Source organism: Pseudorasbora parva, chromosome 15 (genome assembly GCF_024679245.1).
Source record: "Pseudorasbora parva isolate DD20220531a chromosome 15, ASM2467924v1, whole genome shotgun sequence".
Taxonomy (NCBI): domain Eukaryota; kingdom Metazoa; phylum Chordata; class Actinopteri; order Cypriniformes; family Gobionidae; genus Pseudorasbora; species Pseudorasbora parva.
In genome coordinates this window covers 26,549,855-26,576,339 of record NC_090186.1, presented here as the reverse complement: position 1 = coordinate 26,576,339, position 26,485 = coordinate 26,549,855, and the positions used below count along the sequence as shown (strand labels likewise).

The 26,485-nt window shown below is 38.1% G+C and overlaps 2 protein-coding genes across 8 annotated transcripts in view; one reads left to right on the top strand and one right to left on the bottom strand.

Moving 5' to 3' along the window:
* Positions 1–14,504, top strand: part of rgs6 (regulator of G protein signaling 6) — a 108,082-nt gene extending 93,578 nt beyond the window's left edge. For 3 of the 4 annotated variants that reach the window (XM_067417492.1, XM_067417493.1, XM_067417494.1), the window contains exons 13-18: positions 473–583; positions 3,038–3,163; positions 7,263–7,449; positions 8,412–8,501; positions 9,910–9,963; positions 11,065–14,504. In XM_067417492.1, coding sequence (XP_067273593.1) covers positions 473–583; positions 3,038–3,163; positions 7,263–7,449; positions 8,412–8,501; positions 9,910–9,963; positions 11,065–11,115 — 619 coding nt within the window. In that variant the 3' untranslated portion in view covers positions 11,116–14,504. The remainder of the gene's footprint in view (positions 1–472; positions 584–3,037; positions 3,164–7,262; positions 7,450–8,411; positions 8,502–9,909; positions 9,964–11,064) is intronic. The other variant, XM_067417495.1, reaches the window with a different exon arrangement.
* A 33-nt stretch (positions 14,505–14,537) lies between these two features.
* The window catches only part of dpf3 (double PHD fingers 3), a 52,297-nt gene continuing 40,349 nt past the window's right edge, over positions 14,538–26,485 (bottom strand). For 2 of the 4 annotated variants that reach the window (XM_067417488.1, XM_067417489.1), the window contains 3 exons: positions 18,376–18,488; positions 18,048–18,129; positions 14,538–15,392 (listed from right to left, as the gene is read on the bottom strand). In XM_067417488.1, coding sequence (XP_067273589.1) covers positions 15,325–15,392; positions 18,048–18,129; positions 18,376–18,488 — 263 coding nt within the window. In that variant the 3' untranslated portion in view covers positions 14,538–15,324. Of the gene's footprint in view, positions 15,393–18,047; positions 18,130–18,375; positions 18,489–21,153; positions 22,945–26,485 lie in introns of those variants that run through there. The other 2 variants (XM_067417490.1, XM_067417491.1) reach the window with 1 other exon arrangement.

Sequence of the window (26,485 nt, the reverse complement as noted above, 5' to 3'; positions counted from 1 at the left end):
TACCTATAGTCAGTAAAATTGTCTATTGGGGTACCATCAAAATAAAGTGTTAGCAGATATTAAGCAGACCGTTTACTAATACTCTAATGACTGGTAGCTGACATGTAGAATGGCTAGAATTGACTTGCTTATTATTTTCCTGTTTAACACTGTGAAGCTTACTTTGAAACAATCAGCATTCTAAGAAGCGCTATATAAATAAAGTTGACTTGACTTGACAGTGAAATAAAATGTAACCTAACAGGCTCATTGGAATCATTCATTCAGGAATCAAACCACACTTGTCATGCTGTATGTTTTAGTCATACAGGAAACCACATCGACTGAGATAGGCTTGTGTGAGAACCGTTATTTCAGTTGCAGTAATAAATTCGGTTCCAGTAATAATTTGGCTCCAGTAGTAAAAAAATTAGACAGACTTTTATACAATAATATTAAAATATAAACATTATTTCATACCTTTGTCTTGCAGATTGATGAGCTACACTGAGCAGTATCTTGACTATGACCCCTTTGTGACAGTACCAGAGCCATCTAATCCCTGGATCGGGGATGATGTCACTTTCTGGGAGCTAGAGGCCAGGTATGAAAACCTAAACATCACACATTTCTTTCGATTTCTCTCTTCTCTAGTCAGTCTGCCCCACACATGCGTAACCCAGACAATAACTATGTCAGAATCTGTGTGTTACTAATCCAGGTCGAATATTCAATGAAAAAGTCACCCCTTCCATCACAAAAACACAAACCGTTCTCATGAACAACTCATTAGTACACAAGCACGACAGTTTAACAAATTAACATATTACAAATATGACAAGATTAGAGAGTTATAGCGATCACAAAAAAACACAAACCGTTCTCATGAACAACTTGATAGTACACAAGCACGACGGTCCAGCTAATGACATGTTACAATTATGACCGGATTAGAGTTATATAGATCATAAAAAGAGGAAACGAACATATATTCAGAGTATCTTACTTGTCGGACACATTTTGTAAACTGATGCTTGAAGCACACAGTGAGGAGATTTAGATGCTCCATACGTTGTAGAAATGAACGGGTCTTTATCATCGCTGAAGTGAGCGACAATACGATCACAAATGGACAAACAAGTGAACATGACACACGAGCATATTCAAGCAAAAGCCAGCATATATTAGTTCTCGGCTAATGCGTCCTGTGTGTCGTGTGTTTTGAATAATGAAGTGCATTGAGCGGGCGCTCTCTTCTCACCATCATTAGTAGACACGCCCCTTACCTGCTGATTGGCTACAAGTTTGTTATTGGACTCGACCTGAGGATGTTTTGTAAAACGGTTTTGAAATTACACTTACCCCACCTTTAAAACACAGATGCAAATTATAAATTTTCACTCTATTATGGTTAAACTTTGCAATTAATCCGCGAATCACATGTGTTCCGAACTGGCACTTACGAATCCCGGATCAATCACGATCCCTATACTTGCCATCCCACATCCTGTGATGTCACTATCATGGATGCATACATCATGATATTGATGCTCAAATGATATGTCATGAAGCCCTACACTGTAATGCTATGTCATTGTTCCCTACCCATTTTCAAACTGGGGTACAATCTAAAATCTAAAAATCTAAAATAACATAGCCTATGGGTCTGCTGTAGCCTGATAAGCCAGACCCACATCAAGATGTTTGGTCTGGAAACTCACCATTGACAGGGTTCAATCTGAGGGGTGGGATAAATGGTTGTCTTTCAAACTCCCTTTGCAAGCGATAGGATAGCGCTACAACCAACCAGAGCAACATGAAGCGGAGCTAGTTGACAGATTAAACTTTCGCCTTATCCGGTCGGCCAAACTCCAAACACATCTTCCCTTTTTAAGAATGACTTCAGTGTCGTTCTTTGTTCTTTTCTCAAAGAAAAGCTTAACTCCAAGTCTTCAAGAGTCGCGGCCAAAGCCGATTCGAAAGACCGCCGTTCGCCAGTTTCTGTGTTTACTAGAAGCACGCAAACGCAACTCTGCTGTAATTAAGTCAAACCCGCCCACCGACTCTATACACAATGTGATTAGCCAGAGTTTGATTTTTACAGCTCAGAAGTGTATTTAGATCTGCTGCTGCTAGGGTGCGTCTAGATTTCTAGGCTAGGTCTGCTGGCAGTTTCTGAATAGTGGACAGAAATCTGCATGGCAAGTGATAGAACTAAATGTGTGCTATAAAACTACAGATTTTCAGTCATAGATTTTACAACATAAAATTTAAATATATAGGAAATAGTCTAGGTAAGAACATAGGACTGTGAAACTGATAGCGCGGGGAGACTGATTTGATGACATCATTCGCAGAGCAGGAGTCATGTTTCCATAGGAACACTGACTACTCTGATTGGTGGATCTCTCATCAGGATTGTGACTAATGTAGTACCTTGTTCTGAATATCTCAAGTAGTTTAAGTCTGCCCGGAGTACTTATGTTGTTTTGAATTACATAAAACGCTGCAGCCGTTCACACAGCACCTCAAAGATGCCCTGACAGGAATGAAGGAATACCTCCCACACACACACACACACACACACACACACACACACACACACACACACACACACACACACACACACACACACACACACACACACACACTCATCCTAGTGTTTCATTTCTGGGTTTCTTTTAGTATATCTCTTCACATTTTTCAACGATGTGACTCTTGTCACTTAATTATGCAAAAAAGATGTTGACTAATTTACCTTATTAAGTTAATTAACAGTTGTTAGAATTAAGCTTTCTAAAATGGTTGGTATTCCTGTGGAGCTTTACATATTGTTACTTATTCAAAGACTAATGTACAAGATATTATTAGACATGATTAAGTGATCTTGTGTACACAAACAGTCTCTTTCTCCCTTTATCATCTTTGTCTTGTTAATATGACGAACAATAGTACATTGTGTTGTCAAAGCAGTAGCTGCTGTCAGTAGATATCACAAAGAACAATGCAAGTTAAATAAATAAAAGACTGTCTTTCTCCCTCCGTCTGTCTGTCTCAGTAAGGACCCGAGTCAACAGCGAGTAAAGAAGTGGGGCTTCTCATTGGACGAGGCTTTAAAGGACCCAGTGGGCCGTGAGCAGTTCCTTAAATTCTTGGAGTCCGAATTCAGCTCCGAGAACCTCCTGTGAGCCACCATATTCCTCTCTCTTCTTTTCATTTGCACTTCTGTGACATTTTCACCCTTTATACTCATCCCTCTGTCTTAAACTCCCACTCCGCTGTTAATGACTTGCACAAAATGTAGCAGAACAGGACAAGCAAAAGGTCAGACCTCAACTGCAGAGCTGTGCTTTAATATCGCCGAGTGAAAAAGAGCGAGTGAATTCACTGATGGTACATGATCATTACAACCCCCTAAGCCTGATCTCTGATGCATTGTGATAAGCTACTGCAAACCACGGGCATCGTGGGGCAAATGAGGCTGTGGAGGGCCCCAGGAGACGCCCAACCAGGACAGCGAGGCCCCGAAGGGAGCTACAGAGATAATGCAGGTCACTGGAGCTGTAAAGTGACTAGGCAAGAGATAAAATGCTGCTTGTCTCCATGTATCTCTCATCCTTCTCGTTCTCTCGTATCTCCATGTATCCCCTAGCTAGGCATCTAATAGCCTCTGTGGGGGCTGTCTTATGTTTGCCAGTCTATGAGGAGAGTGAAAGTGATGTGTCCTCTTGACTGCCTGACTCTCCCCTGGGACCATTAGGCCCTAAACCACTTCCACACTGCAGAGATCAATGGAGCTACAGAGCAAGTGTGATATGAGAGTATGAGTTGCCTCTGTCTGTCAAGTGTGTGCTGACTTCAATAATTAGCCTGGTGTTTGTTACTAAGGAGTTTGGGAATGCCATTGCCATCAGTGTTGTAAAAAGGTTCCAAAAGTAACTCGGCAAGTGCTGATTGGCAGAGGTGGGTAGAGTAGCCAAAATCTTTACTCAAGTAAAAGTACAAGTACTTACGGAAATATTTACTCAAGTAAAAGTAAAAGTAACAATCGTAATAGTTACTTGAGTAAGAGTAAAAAAGTATTAGATGAAAAAACTACTCAAGTACTTAGTTACTAGTTACTTTCGATCTGATTGATAAGATCCAAAAACCCTGAATTTCAGACTACTTAGAGAGCTTTCACACACCTCCATATATATATATATATATATATATATATATATATATATATATATATATATATATATATATAATGTATGTGTGTGTGTTTAATGGTTAAACAGTGTAAATTAATGGTGTGCTGGGCTAACCACAGCTCTTTTTAAAACATACTTTGTTCTTATATTTTTATAAGTATATGCATTCTTAAAAATACAGTCCCATTTTTAAATGTATAGAATGCAGACTGTTGTCTGTCCGGATATGTGTATAAATGCAAGATGTCACATTAGGCTATTCAATTTGTTTCGTTTTTAGCCTGATCTCATCAGTACCTATGGCAACGTTTTTGCAAACCACAAAATATGTACCAATACGTACATATTGCGACAGTTTCAAAGTGAAATGTCCACTGGGTGGCGCTAAAAGCTTATTTTTTTCCAGAACAGATTTGCGTGAATCTGACATGTTTTGTTACGTTGTGTTTTTAAAGGGGTACTTCAGCGCTGGGAAGATGAATCTGTATTTTAACTGGGTCATCAATGCAGTAGAAATGTGAAATTGTTTTTGAATTTGGTGTCTTCTAGACTGAGAAAAGACAGAAAATGTATTTTTGTCCCATGGGGATGAAAGACTACAATTCCCAGAATGCTTCGCTGCCCTGTGAGGCCATTCCCGACCACCAACTTCATTACTGTGACTGAGTTAGAGTAGACACTACAATTAAAAACTGAACGTGTCTGTTCAATATAATGAGTGAGTCACCGCGCGAGTATCACAGACAGCTCTGAGCACTAACTGCAGGAGTGATGAGAGCTGAGGTAATCGCGACTACACTCGCGGCATACATTCACAACGCGAGTTCAGTCTGGTGCATTTCAGTTCATGCCTTTGCAAGCTTAACTTTCATAGAAATGAATTTGAGAAGTTAAAAGACTTACATTGCTCACCATAGCTCCGTTTAAATGAGTGCCTGCTGCTGCCAGTTGAGCTTTCACTGCAAGCTGAGTGTGATCTCCATCCCCCATGCGTGGATTCAAAACATGCGGAAATGGCTCCCTCTGCTGGCTGTAGTCTTTAGCCTCTGGGCAAACATTCCTCCTATGATGCAAATATCGTCAATTTGCAACATAGGAGGAATTTTTCCAGAAATAAAATGCATAAATCTCTTGTCTCAGGGAGATATGAGGGGGGAAAGCACAATAATTTGAATATACTCCAGGGTTTCTACTGATACAAAGCCATATGCTAATCGCTGAAGTAACCCTTTAACGTACACCCACACTAAACCTACCCGAAAGTGTTAATAAAAGCAAATATGTGACAAAAATAAAATTGTGTCCATGTATTTTTAGCTTATGTTTAGAACTCGTCTTTGAGCTCTTTTACTCGATCGTTCTTCATGGGGTTCGTTCTCAAGCTTTTCGCATATAAATACAAATCTGTATCAGCTGAGCTATCGAGCAAATCTGGTGAAACAGAAAAGCAGAACATGGAGCTGTGACGCAAAATTCAAAATGTTTTAGTTTACAAACCATAGACAAAAAAAAATGCAGGTTTTATATATAAAAAAATATAGGTTTTTCTGCCTATATAGTGTTCATTTCTGTTGGAATTCCTGCAGTGTGTATTGGTACGTATTTTGTGGTTTGCAAAAACATTGTCACAGGTACATTTTGCCAATGAGGTTGCTCGTTTTATGAGAAAACAAGATATGTAAATGTGCAGATGTGAACGCGTGTTCGGAGGATTCAAACGATTTGTCAATGCTTGCACAAGAACGCATATGAGGAAAACACTCGGACAGTGTGTGAAATAGTATTACAATAAAGGAAAAGTGCCCATAGTTACCAAATTACCATTAATAGTGTTCAAATATAGGCATCACACTTACCGCTGTTTTCTCAGGTAGGAGCTGGAATTTTTGTATGCTGAGAAGTCAGTTCATTTTGGTGCACACAGCATGCATTAAATTATGAAACTGTTCTTTTTGAAATCTTGGACTGAAAACAGGCTAAACTTGAGGCCACGTACGGGTGATCTGCCGTAACTCTCACACATCTCCCTCTGCTTCGGCCATCATCTTCTGACTAAACGCGCGCTAATTTTATGCGGGTGATGCATATCCACCTCTCGCGAAGCAGCCTCTCCAACGTTTCGCGAGACTTGCGAACAAGTCATAACTTATTTAAAAATATATAATTAATTATCACCATTGACAGTAGCGGAGGAACGCCACCGAATGTAACGAAGTAAAAGTACAGTTTTTTCACAAGAAATGTACTTGAGTAAAAGTAAAAGTACCCATTTTTAAATATACTCTAAAAGTACAAGTTACCCAAAAAATGTACTCAAGTAAATGTAACGAAGTAAATGTAATTCGTTACTACCCACCTCTGCTGATTGGTAGCCAAGAAATCTAGACACACCCTAGCGGCGAGTGTTGTCTAGCAACTCTCAATACCCTTCTGAGATGTAAACGCCAAACTCTTGCCGGGCCAATCACATCGTGTATAGAGTCGGCGGGCGGGGCCATAATGACGACGGCCGAGTTGTGTTTGCGTGCTTCTAGTAAACACAGAAACTGGCGAACGGCGGTCTTTCGAATCAGCTTTGAGCCGCGACTCTGGAAGACTTGGAGTTAAGCTTTTCTCTGAGAAAAGAAAAAAGAACGGCACTGAAGTCATTCTTAAAACGGGAAGATGTGTTCGGAGTTTTGCAGACCGAATATGGCGAATGTTTAATCTATCAATGAGCTCCGTTTCACCTTCGTTGCTCTGGTTGGTTGTAGCGCTATCCTATCCAAATTTTCCAGACCAAACATCTTAATGTGGGTCTGGCTTGTCAGGCTAGCTGATTGGGAGTAAAAATCATCTTTAGGGAGATAATATCAGTGTTTTTATTTGGATAGGGACAGATACAAAAAAAACATAGATAAACTTGAACATTCATCTGATGCATGCATCATAGTGTTTTTAGCTAAAGCTAATTCACAACACTTAGTTTATAACTGTAGCGTTCATTGTCAAACCGTACAATTAAAGTACATAATGTTAAAGTTCATTAGATTTTTTACCATCCTCCCATTACAGTACAGCTGACATTAGTTATTGGTTTCTCTTTAGGTTCTGGTTGGCTGTGCAAGATCTGAAGAGCCGCCCTCTTCAGGAAGTGCCGGCTCGTGCTCAGGAGATCTGGCAGGAGTTTCTTGCTGAAGGAGCTCCAAACGCCATCAATCTTGACTCGCACAGTTACGAGCGCACCAGTCAGAATCTAAAAGACCCGGGCCGCTACAGCTTTGAAGATGCCCAGGTGAGTAAGCTGTCACAGGAAGCTGGGCTCAGCCACTGTTGGCTTTAGTTCCTTTTCACAATTCCCACACCCTTTCTACACTTTTGGGGGAAATTATCCCTCTATAGATATAGAAATCATGACATATCCAACAATTGTATATTATTATTTATTATGTGCAGTAACTAATGTGTAAACACATAACATTTTTACAGATGATTGAGGGCTTTTAGGTCTTTTAAAGGACAGAGGGAGTATTAAAGTTGCACTTAGGGACAAGTTGTGCCCAAGGCAGAATCTTTTTCAGTCTTGGAATTGATGAAAGAGGAACTTAAAGGCTTTGGGCCATTCGGGGAGATTGATGTTCAGTAATGCTGATGGATCATCTGTTCCTTGCCCTTGTCATCGTGGCTTTGTTCAAGACAGTTTGCCTTATGTCTGTCTCCTTCATTTATCTACATTTACATGATTGATGAAAAAGACAGAATAACTGGCATTGAAATGATCAGAAGCAGGGCAAAAATCACCATCTCTTTGGCAGTATAAAATCCATTTTATTCCAGAAACTGTCACCAACTACAAGCTTTACTGCTTTCAGAAAATTCAAAGCAGAATAATTGAAGGATGTGTTAAAGAATCTATGACATTGCTGCTCAGAGACTGTCATATGGATTACGCTTAATTTGAAAGTAATGTGTTAGGAAGAAAAGAAATGTGCACCTTCATCGCCTTGAGTAAACTTTTGCTACTGCAAGATATGGCTTATCAGAAATAGATGTACACTTCCTTTGGGAGGAACTACAGATTTATACCTGTTTGCATATGTGAAAGTCTTGATTGAGATGCGAATTAAAGCATGATCATGAGGACAAGAAGCTTGTTTTCAGAAGATTCTTGGCTCATTCTCATTACTTTGCAATAAGGAACTTTTCTTTTGCCTGGCTGTGGACTTACTGTCAGCCTCCAATGTTTTTCTCTTTCAGGACCACATCTACAAGCTGATGAAGAGTGACAGCTACCCTCGTTTCTTGCGCTCCAATGCTTACCAGGACCTACTGCTGGCCAGAAAGAAGGTAAGTCTCGATCTCAAATGTTTCTTGTGCCATTGTCTGCCGGGTGAAATGAATCTGGATAATTATATATATGTATACACACACACACACACACACACACCAATCAGACATAACATTATGACCACCTTCCTAATATTGTGTTTTGCTGCCAGGGAATACTGTTTTCTTGAAAGGGTGTATATGGTCTGCAACAATGCTTAGCTAGGTGATACATGTCAAAGTAACATCCACATGGATGGCAGGACCCAAGGTTTCCCAGCAGAACATTGCTCAAACCATCACATTGTCTCTGTTGTCTTACCTTCTTCCCATAGTGCATCCTGGTGCCATATGTTCCCCAGGTAAGGGACGCACACGCACCCAGCCATCCATGTGATGTAAAAGAAAAATTCATCAGACCAGGCCACTTTCTTCCATTGCTCTGTGGTCCAGTTCTGATGCTCACGTGCCCACTGTTGGCGCTTTCTGTGGTGGACAGGGGTCAGCATGGGCACCCTGACTGGTCTGCGGCTACGCAGCCCCATACTCAATATGCTGTGTATTCTGGCACCTTTCTATCGGCATTAACTTCTTGAGAAATTTGAGCTGTAGTAGCTCGTCTGTTTGATCGGACCACACGGGCCAGCCTTCGTTCCCCAGGTGCATCAATGAGCCTTGGCCGCCCATGACCCTGTCGCCGGTTCACCACTGTTCCTTCCTTGGACCATTTCTGATAGATACTGACCACTGCAGACCAGGAACAGCCCACAAGAGTTTTGGAAGTTGCTCTGACCCGGTCTTCTAGCCATCTCAACTTGGCCCTTGTCAAACTCGCTCAAATCCTTACGCTTGCCCATTTTTCCTGTTTCTAACACATCAACTTTGAGGAAAAAATGTTCACTTGCTGATGTGACTATATCCCACCCACTAACAGGTGCCGTGATGAAGAGATAAATCAGTGTTATTCACTTCACCTGCCAGTGGTCATAATGTTATGATCGGTGTATATATGAGCAATATCACACAAGTATACAAAATAAAGATTTAAAGGGATTTTTGCTAACAAATGAAAGCCTAAAAAATATGTTTTTGGTGTTACAGCATAAATTTCTTCCTAGTCAGTTATTGACTTATTTAATACAATATTTCAGTCTTTAGTTTCACTTTGACTAAAAACAAAAGCCCTGCATTAATTTGCACTTATTAAAACATACTAAGCCAACTTATCATCTAATGACCTACTTACTCTACTGCCAACTGGTAATGATTAAACATGGGTACGGTTCTGCAGTTTGATTGTCTCCGCCCCATTGTGATGATTTCAGATTAACATTAATTGTCCTGAATGTTTTTGTGTACTAACACGTGTTAACCTGCTGCTGTGCACTGTATCTTCTCCTGTTCCCCTCCATTAACCTGGGCTCCACAGCCTGAGACTGAGCAAGGCCGCCGCACATCCCTGGAGAAATTCACTCGCAGTGTGGTGAGTGGCACATAGAAGTAGAAATACGTCTACCTCAACAGTTTTAACTTTACCTCAAAAATCTAAAGGGTGGACAGATATGATCGAAAGAAAATGGGACATTGTAAAGGGTTTAATATGATTCCACTGTTGATTTGATTTATGACCGGACATATTTTATTAGCTAATTTCACTGGACAGTTAAGTTAATTCAATATATAATACACATATTCTGCATATTTTAACATGATATACATATAATATTATATTTTATTTTGTATTTTTTTAAATAGTCCTTTGATAAACTAAAGTTCAGAAAATAGTAAGTGCTCATTAAAACCGCCCATGACACTGCCTGATTTATTCAGAATTAAAATCCTGATGGAGTTGACGCAAAGTGAGGACAACTTTTATAGCTTTTTTTCTAATAGAAAATATAATTCAATATTAACTTGTTGTAGTGTTTAATATTTTAAATGATCTCTGCCTTTTAATGCAGCTGTATCTTTTCATTTGTTGCATTTTTTTTAAAAAAAATTACATTGTGACCTCATGCTGAGAACATGTTAAATGACATGCCTTTCCAAGTATAGAGTGTGCTTTTAATATAATGCTAAATAAATTATTTAAAAGAAGAAGCACTGAATGTTCATACACGTATACAAATTTCCCTAAGATGCAACTTTTTAAGTGTTTTTATTGTGTTGACTTTCTTACTTTTTAACATAAATAGGGCTTTTGTGTTTGGGACATGTTTTGTCCCTTATCTCAAGAATCAATGATAAAATACAGTTTATACAGTATAACAATCATTATGTCAATGGAATGTCCCCATAAAACATGGAAATTCAATGCATGTTGTGTGTGCGTGTGTCAATTATTTTAATGAAGTTATACCTCTGTCTTTGATAATAAATACATTACAAAAGAAATACTAATAGTAAATCCTATATAGATTGTATTTTTATTTGTGAATGTATACATTGTTATAAAGTAAAATTAATGTTATTGTAAAATTGATATGCCAATATATTTGAAATTTGCTGATGAATGTTATTTGTCAATTCCAAGAGCACAATATGTTTAATAATAATCATGAATAATAGTGTCATTGTGTTACAGGGCAAGTCTCTGACAAGTAAACGGCTGACAGGCCTCATGCAGTCCTCCTGACGAGTCGGGGCTTTTCACAAATCCAGACCCCTCCCGAGAAACTGCAGTGTGTTGGGGTGGAAGCATCGTTGCCACGGCGGGCCACGTGTACGGACCACCGTCTCTCCAAAACCCAACCGAACACCGCACAGCTACCGACTCTAGATGGCAGCATGCAATAAGTCCCAAAAAAATCTCCAAATGGCGACAGTGTTGGTGTCTGTGTCTATTAAATCAGTGACTGCACAGACCGCATACATGAATGTCAGATTTCCCGGTACCATCTAGAGAACCATTATACGTTTATATGATACCTATAACCAAACTGCAGAAAGGACGGGACTGTCTCGCTGGATTTCCATTTCAAAACGTTCATTAGCCCAGTACGTCAACGTTTAAATCGGATGAAGCGAGGATGTGTCTCAAATCTTCAGAGCATTCCAAGGGAGTGAAGAACATGACAAGGGCTTTCAGTGACTGTTCCCTCGGTTAAGGTTTGCACAGAACTTTTCTTTTTGTTGAACAGTCACTGAATATGAAAAATGAATGTGGAAGCGAAGGGGATCAGAAAAGCACATTGTTACTCCTGCCATTTTGAAGAAACTAAAATGAATTATTCTGTGTCTGCTGGATGTGTTATACTCGCCTATTAGCACATGATACTTCTAACTGAGATGAGAATGATGTGGAGCCTTTAAGACCTTTAAGACTCAGTTGTATTGAGGAATAAAGAAATACTGAGCTGGACAATAGAAGTGTTAGTATTGTAGGATGATTCTGGGCACAGAATATTGCTTTTGCACAAAGACTGCGCCAGTGAGGAACACTGGATCTCAGAGATGTTTCCTGAACAGCTTTATTAAAATGTCCAAACAAATAACATCCAATGGTTTAGGAGCATCTATGGAGGCTCATTCTAATCACATAGAAATTGTGGCATACCAAGTCAATTCTTAGATACAATGTTAAAATGTATGATACAAATTCAAAACTGAGATAAAAAGACAGAAAATTACAATAAGTAGAAATTATGACTTGTTATAAATTATGACTTGGCATCTCATAATCTTTTTTTTATGATTGTGAGCTTCCATAAGCATATGATATTACTGTATGTTTGAAACACACACATTGGTTCTTGTCAGCTATGTTAGTCTTTACTTTAATGTAAGGTATTGTAGACTCAATGTAGAATGTAGTGATAAGTCTGGTTATGATGATAATTTGCTCTGAGCACAAACATGGAGATCACAGCCCTTCAGTCATATATCAATAGACTACAGTTTTATGGGATTACCATCCATTAGAAAGTTATTTTTGCTGGACATCAAGCTGCAAATCAATCTGCATCTCTGTTTTTTGCTTACATTGTTCCCTGAAGCAGCATCACTGCCAGAGACGCATAGACTTGAGCTGCTGGAAAACATGAATTCTCTCATTTGCCCACACGTCTAGAAACGGCCAAATGACAGAATTTTTGACATTTCCTCTACACATTTCCAGATAGTTGATTTGACTCCTAACTGTACATACATTAGGTTTAAATGGAATGTATAGACTCTGCGGCAATCCTGGATATGGAAGAGTATGTGTAGAATACTGAACGTGGAATATAACTTAGAGGCGCAAGTGCCATATTCAGCACAAAACTATGCATGGAATATTTCTAAAGACTTTTATTGCTTTTAGAATTTTTTTTTTTCCATTGAAAACCCTACTGGACACAGTAGGTCAAGATAATGAAAAGGAGGAACTGAAGTCTTGAGACATTCAATAAACATTCAGTTGGAGAGCTCAAGAATGCTTCTTTTTTCTTTGCTTGGACATCATTTTTATGTTGTGTATTTTTAGTTCAAACTGTGCGTGATGGTCAATTAAACATCTATTAAATGTTTGTTGTAGCATATATGGCTACATCAGAGAATTGTGATGAGCTAAATTAAACTTAAATAATGTCAGTAAAGCTTTTGGGGAAGGATTTTATACAAACTATTATCTAGCACTCAATAGATAGAAGGTGGAGTCCCAGCTCGTCTCGTCTGTGTATGTGCTGCTCTCTAGTGGTAAGCATGAGCGGTACAATCAATTTCGTAAAAAAAAAAAAACGAAATCAGCAGAGCCGTTGTTTCACTTTTTTATTATTACATTTTACATTACAACAAGGATCAGAAGAAAGGGGCATACAAAAAAAAAAAAAACCCACAAGAGTACAAAAAGATTCTTTGTGACCTCAAAGGATTAAAAAGTATTCAACATTTGTATGTGATATACAAGATTTGCTATTGTAACAGGCCATGACACAAATCAATTGGGACAGTTATGGGTAGTGTAAGGTGGGGTCGCACTTTCTAAATCCACCCATTATGCCCATCTTCACATCTTTTTTAATCTCAGACAACGAAATGCATAACACTAATACTTAAGAAAGAGGTCAATTTAAACACATTTAGGCTAAACATAGTTATTTAATCAAGGCAAAAAATAAAAAGAACATTAACCCGGGATTTACAATTGTAGAGTGTGACATCTCAAAACCTGAATACAGTGCAAAACATGAAAAAAAGATACCCCAGGAATTAGAATAGGGTTAATAGTTTGAACCAAGTATGAAACATCATAGTGTATCAGCTGTCACATTTCCCCACTCCTTTTCTCTTTATTTTAAACAAAAATCATTAACAACAAAAATTATTCCAAAGGCTTACCAAGGGACCCTAAACATCATCAAAACTACTTTGATTTTGAAACCTTTAAGAAATGTCTTAACACACTAACACTATTTTAGCAGACCACACACTGCTCACTCTTTTTTCTTTACCATGTTAATGCCAATATCTCATTGGCAACCAATCATCTGCTAAAAAAAACATGCAAATGGAATGGAGATGACCTTTGAAAGACGTAAAAATGCATAGCTAAAATATTCACCGATCGCAGGATCTGGAGAGTGTTGATGAAATGGCTCTGAAAATAGAGCCTCTAATGTATTGTACAGGTGAAGGAGGTGGGAATGACATGAGAGAATGTCCAGATGGAAATACAAATGCTAATATATCATGAGCAAAGAAATACAAAATGGAGCGAACAGATGTTTCACTCAGAGAGGTATGAAGGGCTCCAAACAGGCGAATGGAACAATAGAAGGTTCTCGATGACACACAAAACTAAAATGTTCCTAGAACATAACAATTATGTCCGACACAGAATAACATAAAGATTTGAACAGTCTATGTGTTCAACATTTAATAATTAGGAAATGGAACTTAAAAAGAAAAAGAAGCTTGCAAAGGTTAGTACAAAGCATGCCAGTACTGCTGTTGCACAAGGAAAAGCATTCGGTTTACTTGAATATGATGGCTATCATGTAATTTACCAACCACATGATTGTCTACTAAATGTGTGTGTATATATATATATATATAAATAAAGAACACATAAAAAAAACAGTATTTTTTATTTTCCAGTCCAAATAAAGTAAAAACTATAAGTGCTGCTTCAACAATTTTTTTTTTTTTTTTTTGCCATTTGGATAAAGATTGCTTTCACAATAACTCTCAGATACTAAGTTCTAAATGTCTACCTGAATGAAGATTCCAGTAAGAAAGATGAGATTCTAATCACATTTATCCTCATTATTTCTTTCTTTGTGCAAGCCAAAAATGTCTTTGCAAAAAAAATATATGATCATATATGCACATCTTATATGATCGTGCACACATTAACAACATGATTAAAGTCAATAGAAACCAAATAAAATGAAAATGCTTCTGTTTTATAACACTTGTGTGAGTCTCTGGGTGAGTTTATGTTGCTTTTACTACTTACAGATTTACAGTAGAAACTGTTTGTCACCATGATATTGACTTTAAAATGTGCTGTTTCTTAAAACTGGCTTTGTCAATCGTAATTTTTAAAGAAATAATGCCTTAGAATCCCAGCTCAGGAGCTTCTGTGTATCCAAGAAGTTCCTTATTACTTCATTCAATCGTGATACTGTAGTTCTTCTGCTGGTGTTGCTATTTAACTAGTACTTTTCATATAAATATTGGCTAGTGAGCTGGGTGTTTGTGAAGTAACCTACCCATTGCCTATGATTGAGGATAACGTTTGTAACACAGAGGTAGAGGAAATCTCCACTTCACGCGACTACAGGAGGAGAACTACAGAGCAAAACCAGGACAAACAACCATCCCGAGTCTGCCGCACGCGTCTGTGTGAGCTCCTCAACGCTTACGGCTCTCCGAAACCAGATGCCTTATCCTTCAGCAGATCAAGACACAGATGACAACTCCAACTTCCTGTAGATATAGATAGATAGATAGATAGATAGATAGATAGATAGATAGATAGATAGATAGATAGATAGATAGATAGATAGATAGATAGATGGATGGATGGATGGATGGATGGATGGATGGATGGATGGATGGATGGATGGATGGATGGATGGATGGATGGATGGATGGATGGATGGATGGATAGATAGATAGATAGATGGATGAATGGATGGATCACAGTGTAAGTACATTTAAAAACATAGTTTATTAATATGTATAAATAATTATAAATAATGTTCGTTTGTCTTAGTCGCTTTGGTGCATTTCTCAGATCACAATTGAAATTCTAAAAACTCCTTGTTCAACCTGTTCAACATATCATTTAGTCACTAGCGCACATTATAAAAGCAGTTTCTCATTCTTTTGAACAAATTACAAATGCTTTTTTACATTTATGCAATTGATTAGGCCTATGTACAATTGCCTGCTGTTTCCTACGCTATTCATTTATGTCTTGTTTATCAATGTTAAACATGACATACATGAATATACTGTTATACTGGTTCCCTGTTGAATACTCTCACTAAAATGAGTTCACTGAATAAAGTCCCGCTATAACGCCAAGAGCGAAAGCTATAAAGAAAACTGTATTAGCATCCACACCAGCGGATGATATCATTCTGTTTATTCTAAGAGCATGCTTGTCTGCAGATTTTAATGCTCATGATTCGGATTGGCAGAAAATGTGATAAAATCGTTCTCACTGCAAAAAAATGCTTTCTTACTTAGTATTTTTGTCTTGTTTCTAGCCATATTTTCTAAAAATTCTTACATTAACCTCTTAACCCTCGCCCTGCTCTGAGAAATAAATAAAAAAATGACATACCCCAAATAAAAATGTCTGCAGCTCTTAAACCCTATGGTCTATATCCATAAATGTGGTCTTATTTTAAACTAGACACTTTAAATTATGTTATTCAAAAGTCATAATAACTCAAAGTAGTATAGGGACAGATTAAAACAAGGGGAAATATGCATGTAAGTGACTCACGTTTTTATTTTTTTATTAATCCCTTATGGAAATTTTTTTTAGATTTTAATTTTAATGCCCTGAAAATAACCTAAATATAAAACTGAATGTCTGATCATGCTTTGATTAAAATTTGAGGACGATTCTCTCAAAAATGTAGCTTCTGTAAGCTTTTATGTCAAAAAAGACTGGGCGTCCTTTCAATAAAGTCCAATTATATTAGAACATTTGTGTAATAGTAAAGAGTAGTTTTTATTCAAATAAATCTGCAATAAACTGCTAATTATAATGCATTTGCAGTCCCTGATAACTAAAACAACTATTTACAGAATTTACAAGTGTAAAAAAACTCATTTAGTTGATAAAAACAGTCTCTAATTTAGTCTGCGCGTTGTGTGTAAGTGTGTGCGCTCACACTGGCAGGCGCTGGATACGATGAATGAATACTGTGGAGACGACGCTAAGTAACAGCTAAGTAAGCATGAGGTATTCACTAATGCTTCTTACGACATCTCTTACATAAACTACGCAAAATATTGTCTTTTGATTCGTTACTACATCCATCAATCAAATCTATGCTGGCTATGCATTGGCTAGGCATTGACTGGCTTATCCAACGAAGGACCAGCGAGTTTGACTGACAGATGTATCACCCAGTGACGCGCTCCCTTTCTAGCAAGTTTCCTAACCGGGCTTGTGATTGAAGGAAAGAGACCTGGGAGGGTTTAATATAACCGGAACAGTCCACAGTACAGGGGAGATTGTCAAAATAAGGCTTACAATCGCTATTTCATTGAAAATGGACATGATTGATTACTCTTAACGCAAAACGCTTATGCAAACAACGGAGGATTTTTAGTTTTTTCCCCTTATTTTTTCGTTGTTTTGGATTAAAAGTGGGATGCATTTTGAAGAGTGGACTCTTACACAGACATGTATGCTGTTGTTTTGTGGATTCGTCCGATCTGATCTGAACGTCAGGAGATGAAAGATGAGTACCGCGTTCATTATGCTAATGTTTAAATAGCCACTGCTTTAGCATTTAATTTAACCCTTTCCTCTCTGGTGTATTTATTGCAAAAACGAGTTCAGAACATGAATCTTGAGTGTTTTAGCTTTCAAATGATGCATAGTTTGATATAGTTGATTGAACAGTTTGTATAAAACAAAAGTAATTATAAGTAGAGACACGCCCACTTGCGTCAGACGCCCCGCCCACGATCCGGTGCGGATTAAGAAGTTAAGAAACATTTACTAGACAAGTAAAAATTATTGTCTTGTTTCGGGGGAAAATAACTCAAAATTAAGAGAGTTTTTGCTCAAAATAAGCAAATGAATCTTAGTTTAATGTTATTTTGCTTACCCCACTGGCAGATTATTTGGGTGTGTAACAATGACACAATGACTTGTCATTCTGATGTTCATTGACATAAATACTTACTTTGCAAATCTTAAGGATTATTCAATAAATGTACCAAAACGACTGAGAATATTGGGAATATACTGTGTTTGCATGTTATTATAGGCCAGGCATAAAATATAAAATGCAACACTATGACTAAGGCATTGTTTAGAACTGGAATTATGCAAATGATTTATAATTTTTAATATAGATTTTGTCATTATCTGCTGAGAAGTGATCTTACCCTCAGGTGGCTGTGTCATAGGAGGCTTGAGGCAGTACATGTGGTATCCCCGATCACAGTCATCGCAAAACAAAAGCTGATCCTACAAGATTACAGGGCATCAATGTGCTGTTAGCTCTCTCTCTCTCTCACACACACACACACACACACACACACTCGGCCATATGAGGAGGCTTGAATATAATTCAGATATTATCAAACTGGTGTGTAAGTAATGTCAAATGTACAAGTAAGTGTGCTTTGCGAATCTTGTTTGTGATTCTACAAAACTTTTTCTTTGAGATCACACACTGTTTGATATATCCTCCATTAGGACTGAAACACTCACATCGTTCTCTGAGGTGCCACACAGACTGCAGGATTTACACTCGATGCACTGCCACTGGTATGTTCGAACAGCCTGCATCATGTTGTCTGTGAACTGCAGACATGAAGGATGGCCTGGTGAAAGAGAAAGATGAAAGAATAATCTGACGGAAACAAGTGTAGCTAAACTCAGCCATGAACAACCTTTCGATTATTTTCAGATGTACAAAGCAAACTGTTAGAGAAAAATGGAAATCCACATAAAATGTCATAATCATTAGAGAGATTATTAATGTAATTTATATACTTTGAGATGGCTGGATGGATAGAAAGAAATGGATGGATATACAGACAGACAGACAGACAGACAGACAGAGCTAGATAGATAGATAGATAGATAGATAGATAGATAGATAGATAGATAGATAGATAGATAGATAGACAGACAGACAGACAGACAGACAGACAGACAGACAGACAGATTAGATAGACAGACAGACAGACAGATTAGATAGATAGACAGACAGACAGATTAGACAGATAGACAGACAGACAGACAGACAGACAGACAGATAGAAAGACAGACAGACAGATTAGATAGATACAGACAGACAGACAGACAGAGCTAGATAGATAGATAGATAGATAGATAGATAGATAGATAGATAGATAGATAGATAGATAGATAGATAGATAGATAGATAGATAGATAGATAGATAGATAGATAGATAGACAGACAGACAGAGAGACAGACAGATTAGATAGACAGACAGACAGACAGACAGATTAGATAGATAGACAGACAGACAGATTAGACAGATAGACAGACAGACAGACAGATAGACAGACAGACAGATAGAAAGACAGACAGACAGATTAGATAGATAGACAGACAGACAGACAGACAGATAGACAGACAGATTAGATAGACAGACAGATAGACAGATTAGATAGATAGATAGACAGACAGACAGACAGATAGACGGACAGACAGACAGATTAGACAGACAGACAGACAGACAGACAGACAGACAGACAGACAGACAGACAGACAGACAGATTAGATAGATAGATAGACAGACAGACAGACAAACAGACAGATAGACAGATATAAAGATAGACAGACAGACAGACAGACAGACAGACAGATTAGATAGACAGACAGACAGATTAGATAGATAGACAGACAGATAGACAGACAGACAGACAGATTAGATAGACAGACAGACAGACAGACAGATAGATAGACAGACAGACAGACAGATAGACAGATAGAAAGATAGACAGACAGACAGACAGATTAGATAGACAGACAGACAGATAGACAGACAGAAAGATAGACAGAAAGACAGACAGACAGATTAGATAGACAGACAGACAGACAGACAGATAGACAGATTAGATAGACAGACAGACAGACAGACAGACAGACAGACAGACAGACAGACAGATTAGATAGACAGACAGACAGATTAGATAGATAGACAGACAGATAGACAGACAGACAGACAGATTAGATAGACAGACAGACAGACAGACAGATAGATAGACAGACAGACAGACAGATAGACAGATAGAAAGATAGACAGACAGACAGACAGATTAGATAGACAGACAGACAGATAGACAGACAGAAAGATAGACAGAAAGACAGACAGACAGATTAGATAGACAGACAGACAGACAGACAGATAGACAGATTAGATAGACAGACAGACAGACAGACAGACAGACAGACAGACAGACAGACAGATAGATAGATAGATAGATAGATAGATAGATAGATAGATAGATAGATAGATAGATAGATAGATAGATAGATAGATAGATAGATAGATAGATAGATAGATAGATAGAACAAAGGGTGAGCACAGGTTTGGAAAATGCCAGATGGTTCTGTAATCTCTCATATCTGCCTCTCTCTCTCTCTCTCTCTCTCTCTTTTTTTCTTTTTTTTTTTAGGGAGGTGTCAGTTCCTCGGCCTGCTCATTTCCTCAATGAGACTGTGAGAACAGCAGGCTCCTCTTGCTTGGATGCTCAGTAAAGCATGTGCAGTCTTCCCAGTTTGGAAAGCATGTGGGGTCTTGGCTTGAAGTCGGATGTAATGTGAAGCTCTTTCCCTACAAGGGTTGCTACCTCGTTCCTCTTCGTGGATCTGTCCCATGCAGAATTATGCCGACATTAATCATTATGCCGAGATCAACCTTTTGCCTTGATCCCCCCCCCCCCCCCCCCCGCAAGCCCAATTTAAGATGTTAATACAATATTGTGTTTCAATGTACATCAAATTTCAGATATATGTTCTATCTGTAATAATTCTTAATTCATTTTTATGTCTAATATTTTGTAAGAAAGCTCTAAGTTGCATTGAAATTATAAACTACAATGGGTACATATAATTTGGTCACAATCAACACTCAAAAATGTATGAATGTCTTTGTATAATGGAAGAAAGTGGAATTTATTTTAAAGAAATATTTCACAAAAATAAGTTTGCTAGGTTTCAATGTATAAAACAATATACCATTCGAAATAAAGACAATTCTGTGACACTTTTGGCTAATCAAACAGCCATTTGAACCACTTTAACCTTAAACCAGGTACAAACACTCATAAAAATGTTAAGTTCTGAGATGAGGTTTAGCATTTTTACTTGCAGACGTGATATTTTATATCCAATGTAGTGTCATTCAGACATTTTAAGTGCAACTTAAGCGTTCAAATACTACTTGAGGTCACTGTATATAACATGTCCCCTGTTTTTCTTCCTTGAAGCAAAAAATAAATCAGAATAATTCATAAAATGTAAAATGTTTAATGTTTTCAGTAACAAAATCCAGTGAAAGACTTGTAGGCTGACATTTGGAGTAACAGGACTCAGCAGCGACCACAGCAGGGATGACAGGTTGCATGAAGTGTGTTTGTGTGGTTTGTGCCACAGGTCTGCATGACACAGAAGCGGTTACAAGCATCATCTCTAGCCATACTGCCCTTTGGCTTAGTATTAAATGAACTGAACTTCAAATGTTAAACATTGAAACATTTCCTTAAAGTTTAGACATTGAAACACTGGGAGAAATATCATCAAGAGCTGTTATAGAACAACCGGTTTAGCCTGCAACAATTTGTGGGCTTATATACATTATACAATATCTTAATAAATTATATTATCGTTTTCAAAAACGAGTGCCCTGAAATAGAGACGAGATCGGAAGCGTTAATAAGGAACATTTTTCGCAACAGTCTCAATTCAAAAGTGACACATGAGTTCACCATGACAATAAATAGAAGAGCTTTTAAAGAGCAAATATAGCTAATTTCGGTCATACAAAATGGATACAACGAAATATCCCCATATTAACTGGGTGATGTCCCGGTGACTAATGTGTATTGTGCCATTTATTGCATGTATTCTGCTGTCTAGTTCACATTTACTGCATTATCCCACTGAATGTAGGAAGCTTATGTGCTTGCAATCCAGTGTATTATTTGCAGTTACACATACACAGCCAATCGTCAGAGCTGGATCTCTTAACAGAGGTGAATGGTCCAGATTTTATTTGCAAAACAAAGCCTTCATGAGAATCATTGCACATATGCTACAATAATTGTACCCTTTCTTGTACCTGTTATTTAAGGAGAGATTCCTGAATAGTAACGGGTAGCTACTCCAAAAATATGAGTCAGTCCTTTTTCTTCTTCTTACTCAACAAAGCGAGGGAGAGGCCAAGTATCATGTATCCTCCAGTAAACAGATTTCAAATGTCTTTTTGTTGTTGATGTTGTTGTAAGCTGTCCTGAGAAAGGAGGAGAGATGGACATTTAAATGCCAGCTGGCTCTTACCTCTCTGCAAACTGTCCTCCCTTCCCACTGGATCCAATCAGGGCCTGCCCTCAGCCCTCAGCCCATTCTCTGCCTTCTCGTGATCCCTTTCTTTGCAAATATTGTATTTAACCAGAGGTAGGAACAAAAAAACCCTTTTCACTGTCTGACCCACAGACACATGTTGAGTATTTTCTCCTCCTTGAGGTTTGAAATGCTGCAAGTTCTATTTCTAAAGTTAATTTCCATATAGTAGGCATATTATCTTACATGGCGATGTGTAATCAACGTCCACACACTGGGAACGTCCCTGCAATTTTCCATCTCGGAAAACAAACAGTCCAGAAGTAATGGCTCCTCTGTCCAATAACTAGCACCTCTCAGTATAAAGAAGTGAGAAGCAATAAAAACAACATTCCTTAATTTATAAAAGGCTGCAACTTGTCCTTTGAAAGCAATTCCTGAAGTTAACTTTGTGTCTGGAGTTGGGAATCCATTATGCATGCTGCTGCAAAACAACAGGAAAAAAGAAAAAAAAAAAACAGGCAGCAGACACATGCCAAAAGTTTCTCTGATGCTGTTTTCTTGAGGTTTCTCCTTTGTCTATCTGTACTGAGGCGAGCCTGTGCTGTCGTCGGACAGAAGCCCGTCCAGGTCGTCCTCCTCAAAGCCGTGAAAGGTGGACGCCTCGCTTTCTGACGTGTCGCCGAACATGTCCAGAACTCCGCCCGTCCTCCTCTTCGCCCTGGTCCCACCGACGCGATCAGCTGACATGCATGACGGACATATCAGCATCACAGTGGAAACACACACAAGTAACACTGCAGTCAGCTAGGACTCACACTCCTCTGAGCTTGGACAACTTGCAGTACTTGCAGTTACTCATATATTAAGGGGCTTGCAATTGCATGAATATATGCTTATCATTAGTTGTAGATAAAAGCGCCTTAATGGCTGTATGCGAATCAATAATCTTTTAAAGGGACAGTTCACCCAAAATAAAAATCATGTCATTTTTTACTCCCTGAATGTTGTTTCAAACCTGTACAGACATGACGGAGAGTAAATAGTGACAGAAATTTAATTTCTTGATGAACCATACCTTTTATCAATATTTTATTTACTGAAGAATACATCATTTGGTCTCTCCCTGTGCTTGCTATACCATTCTATTATGAGAAGGCAATGGATCACACAGCCAAAAAAGAAAAACAAAGAATGAAAGCATATGAGCAAAATAAATATGAGAATATTTTGTGCATATGAACTGGGATAACTGATAATGCCCTAAATAGTTAAATTTGAGCATGTTAAGAGCTAAACAATTAAACATGGGACCCTTCCAGGAGCATTTGGTAGCAAGAGTAAAACAAAAAAACGCAAAACACAAGCACTTGAAGAGATGAACAAAAAGGCCACGTCACGTGTAAATGCTCATTCGCAACACTGCAGGATTTGGATCACACATCTACACTTACAAACACAATGCACAGTCTTAATGCAAGCATGAGGAATTTATATTATATTCTCTCTCTTTTTTCATCGATTTTTTTTAAAGACCAGAAACAATTACAAAGAGCAACTGGTCACAGGTCCGCCACCTTGTAAACATTTTTGCATCGACCTATAAATCAAGATGTAAGATGCTTTTGGACTTTATAATTTTGGCATTAGCCTTGCAAAATGGCATGAAAACGTTATCTTCTGCTTTGATAGAATCCCTTGACACTCCAACAGAATTGCACCTGTTTTCTCTTTCCAACTGTGAATAAACCGTGACCTAGCCATGGACAAAACAGTCTTAGCAGAAAGTGAATATCAGCAGGGCTTAACATTACTTTTTTTTGTTCACCAGCAACTGTGGCTAGTTTTCTAGAGTTACTAGCCATTCAGCATTTTCAGTGGCCACAATTTTGACATCAATACCATGAGGATAAACTGCCATTTAGATATTTTCTATACTATCTCATATTTTGGTAGCAGGTATATTATGCTGCTGTCACTTTAAGACCTGACCCATGGATTCATTATAATAATACAGATGCGTTTTCTTTCTCAACTGTATACATTAACTTTAAACATAACCGACTATTTTTATGTGAACACTCACCAAGACCGGCATTTTGATATCATTTTGTATTTGACTGTTTAAGCGCAATAAGCAGCGAAAAATAAGTCAATTCAGTACCAAGAGGCACTTGGGTGTGCACAGTTTATTTCAGAAGCCTTTTTAAAATACTACAACTCAATAATGTGTATATTATATATCAACCCGCCAAAGTGGCTAGTAGGAGTGGGACTCTTATTTTGACGGTGCGCCATACTTAAATTTTGACGCTACTGAAATGCCAGGGCCTGAGCACACCAAGTAAGGCTTGCCACATCCTGCGGTGGACATCGAACCCCACCGACATCCAAAACGTCACCTTGTGACTCCCCATCCCTGTTTCACCCCGGAAACCTGATTTGTTGTATGTAGGTTTACAATTGAAAGGGTTTTTAGGCGTAAGGGTAGCTTTTAGGTGGGTTTCAGTATCTAGGCTCCATATTAAAATGCTTTTTATGTGTAAGGGTTGGGTTTTAGTGCAGTCTGTCATGAAAAGACAAATATAAGAAGTAAATGGAAAAATATTAGGTGTGAAGGTTAAGTCTTCTTGATGCTTCTTCTTGATTCAAAGTTTATGAGGAAGTGCGATTTCCCCCCAAAACCACTTCACTAGAAATCCCGTCGTGTAGCTAACTTCATTGGTTAAGGTGACAGGTAGGTTTAGGGATCAGTGTTTGGTGTAGGCCAGTGGTTCTCAAACCTGTCCTGGAGTACCACCAGCCCTGCACAGTTTGTATGTCTCCCTCATCTAACACACCTGATTCAACTCATGAGCTCATTAGTAGAGTCTGCAAGACCTGAAATGGGTGTGTCAGATATTGGGAGATATATAAAATGTGCAGGGCTGGTGGTACTCCAGGAGAGGTTTGAGAACCACTAGAGCAGGCTATTAGTACCGTGAGTGACATGACCAAAATCTTAAGAATCGGCTGCAGGGTGGCGTTTCCGCTGAACTGGTTTGACGTATTTGGACACGAGCGAGGTTTCTGACATCACACTTGGATGTGGGCCGGGTTGGATGTCCACCGCAGGCTGCAGCGAGACGCTTCTCGAGAACACTGCGCTCCCATTCTCAGGCTTCATTAGTTTATGGTCTCATTTTATCGAATACGTATATTATTAGTTAGTAGAACTGTTTAAACAAAGAAAGTAAACGATATATGATGAAGTTTTATTAGTAATAAAAAGGCAAACACATTCCCATTTATAGTCAGCATTCAGCAAATACACGCATTTGTATCATTTAAAGAAATATTTGAATATCTAATAAACATTTCATTTCTCAAACCTGGCAGACTTTGTAATATCCAACTGTGAGATCTTCTGAAGTGTGCATTTGTGGCGTGCATAAAAACGCATGTATACTGCGCGTGGTGGTCGACCCGTGCGAATTGAATGTGGACAGGAGAGTTTAACTGTCACTGGGGACGCACGACTGACAATCTTTAAACCCTTAATTTCAAACTATGCTGCGTTATATACAGTTGCGCTATATCCACCACTGTCATATTCATGTCATTTTCACAGTGTGCTGTATGTAAAATTAGTATTTCCTTGTCTTTATTCCCAGGGTGCACACATTTACCAGATTACTGAGTGCCCTGTTGGTTACAGTTTACATTTTGTATTATCTTTTTATTCATATTTATTTATTTGTGAAAATACTGTAATAGGATTATATAATTAAGAGGTTGCCATCTAAAGTATAAGTCTGTTTATTTTACAGATTTATTGTTTTATTTTATTTCTAATTAATTAAATATTAAGTAAAATAGGCTAAATATAAATTATAAATATATCGGCCACCCAGCTCTCTAAGATATCAACATCAGCCATCAAAAACTTAAATATCGGCCAATCACTGATCTGCATATCTCTGAACCCACAATGCTGATTTCCAGGGCACAGATTAAGCCTAGTCTGATTTTAAATCACTGCTAATGGCAACTCTCCATTAAGCCTTTCTAATGGTATTAATCTGTGCCTGGGAAATCATTTCAATATGACACGGTTATGCCAAGCCAAACCCAAATCACACTCAGCGAAACTCCAACAAACAAATAAACAAACATGCTCTAGCAAAAAACACGGAATGATGGGATATACACAAACAAGCTGATGAAATGTGCTATTGATGTATGGAATGATAAAGCGTTAAAATGAGATTTTCTGACTTTTGTTGGATGCATATACACTACATT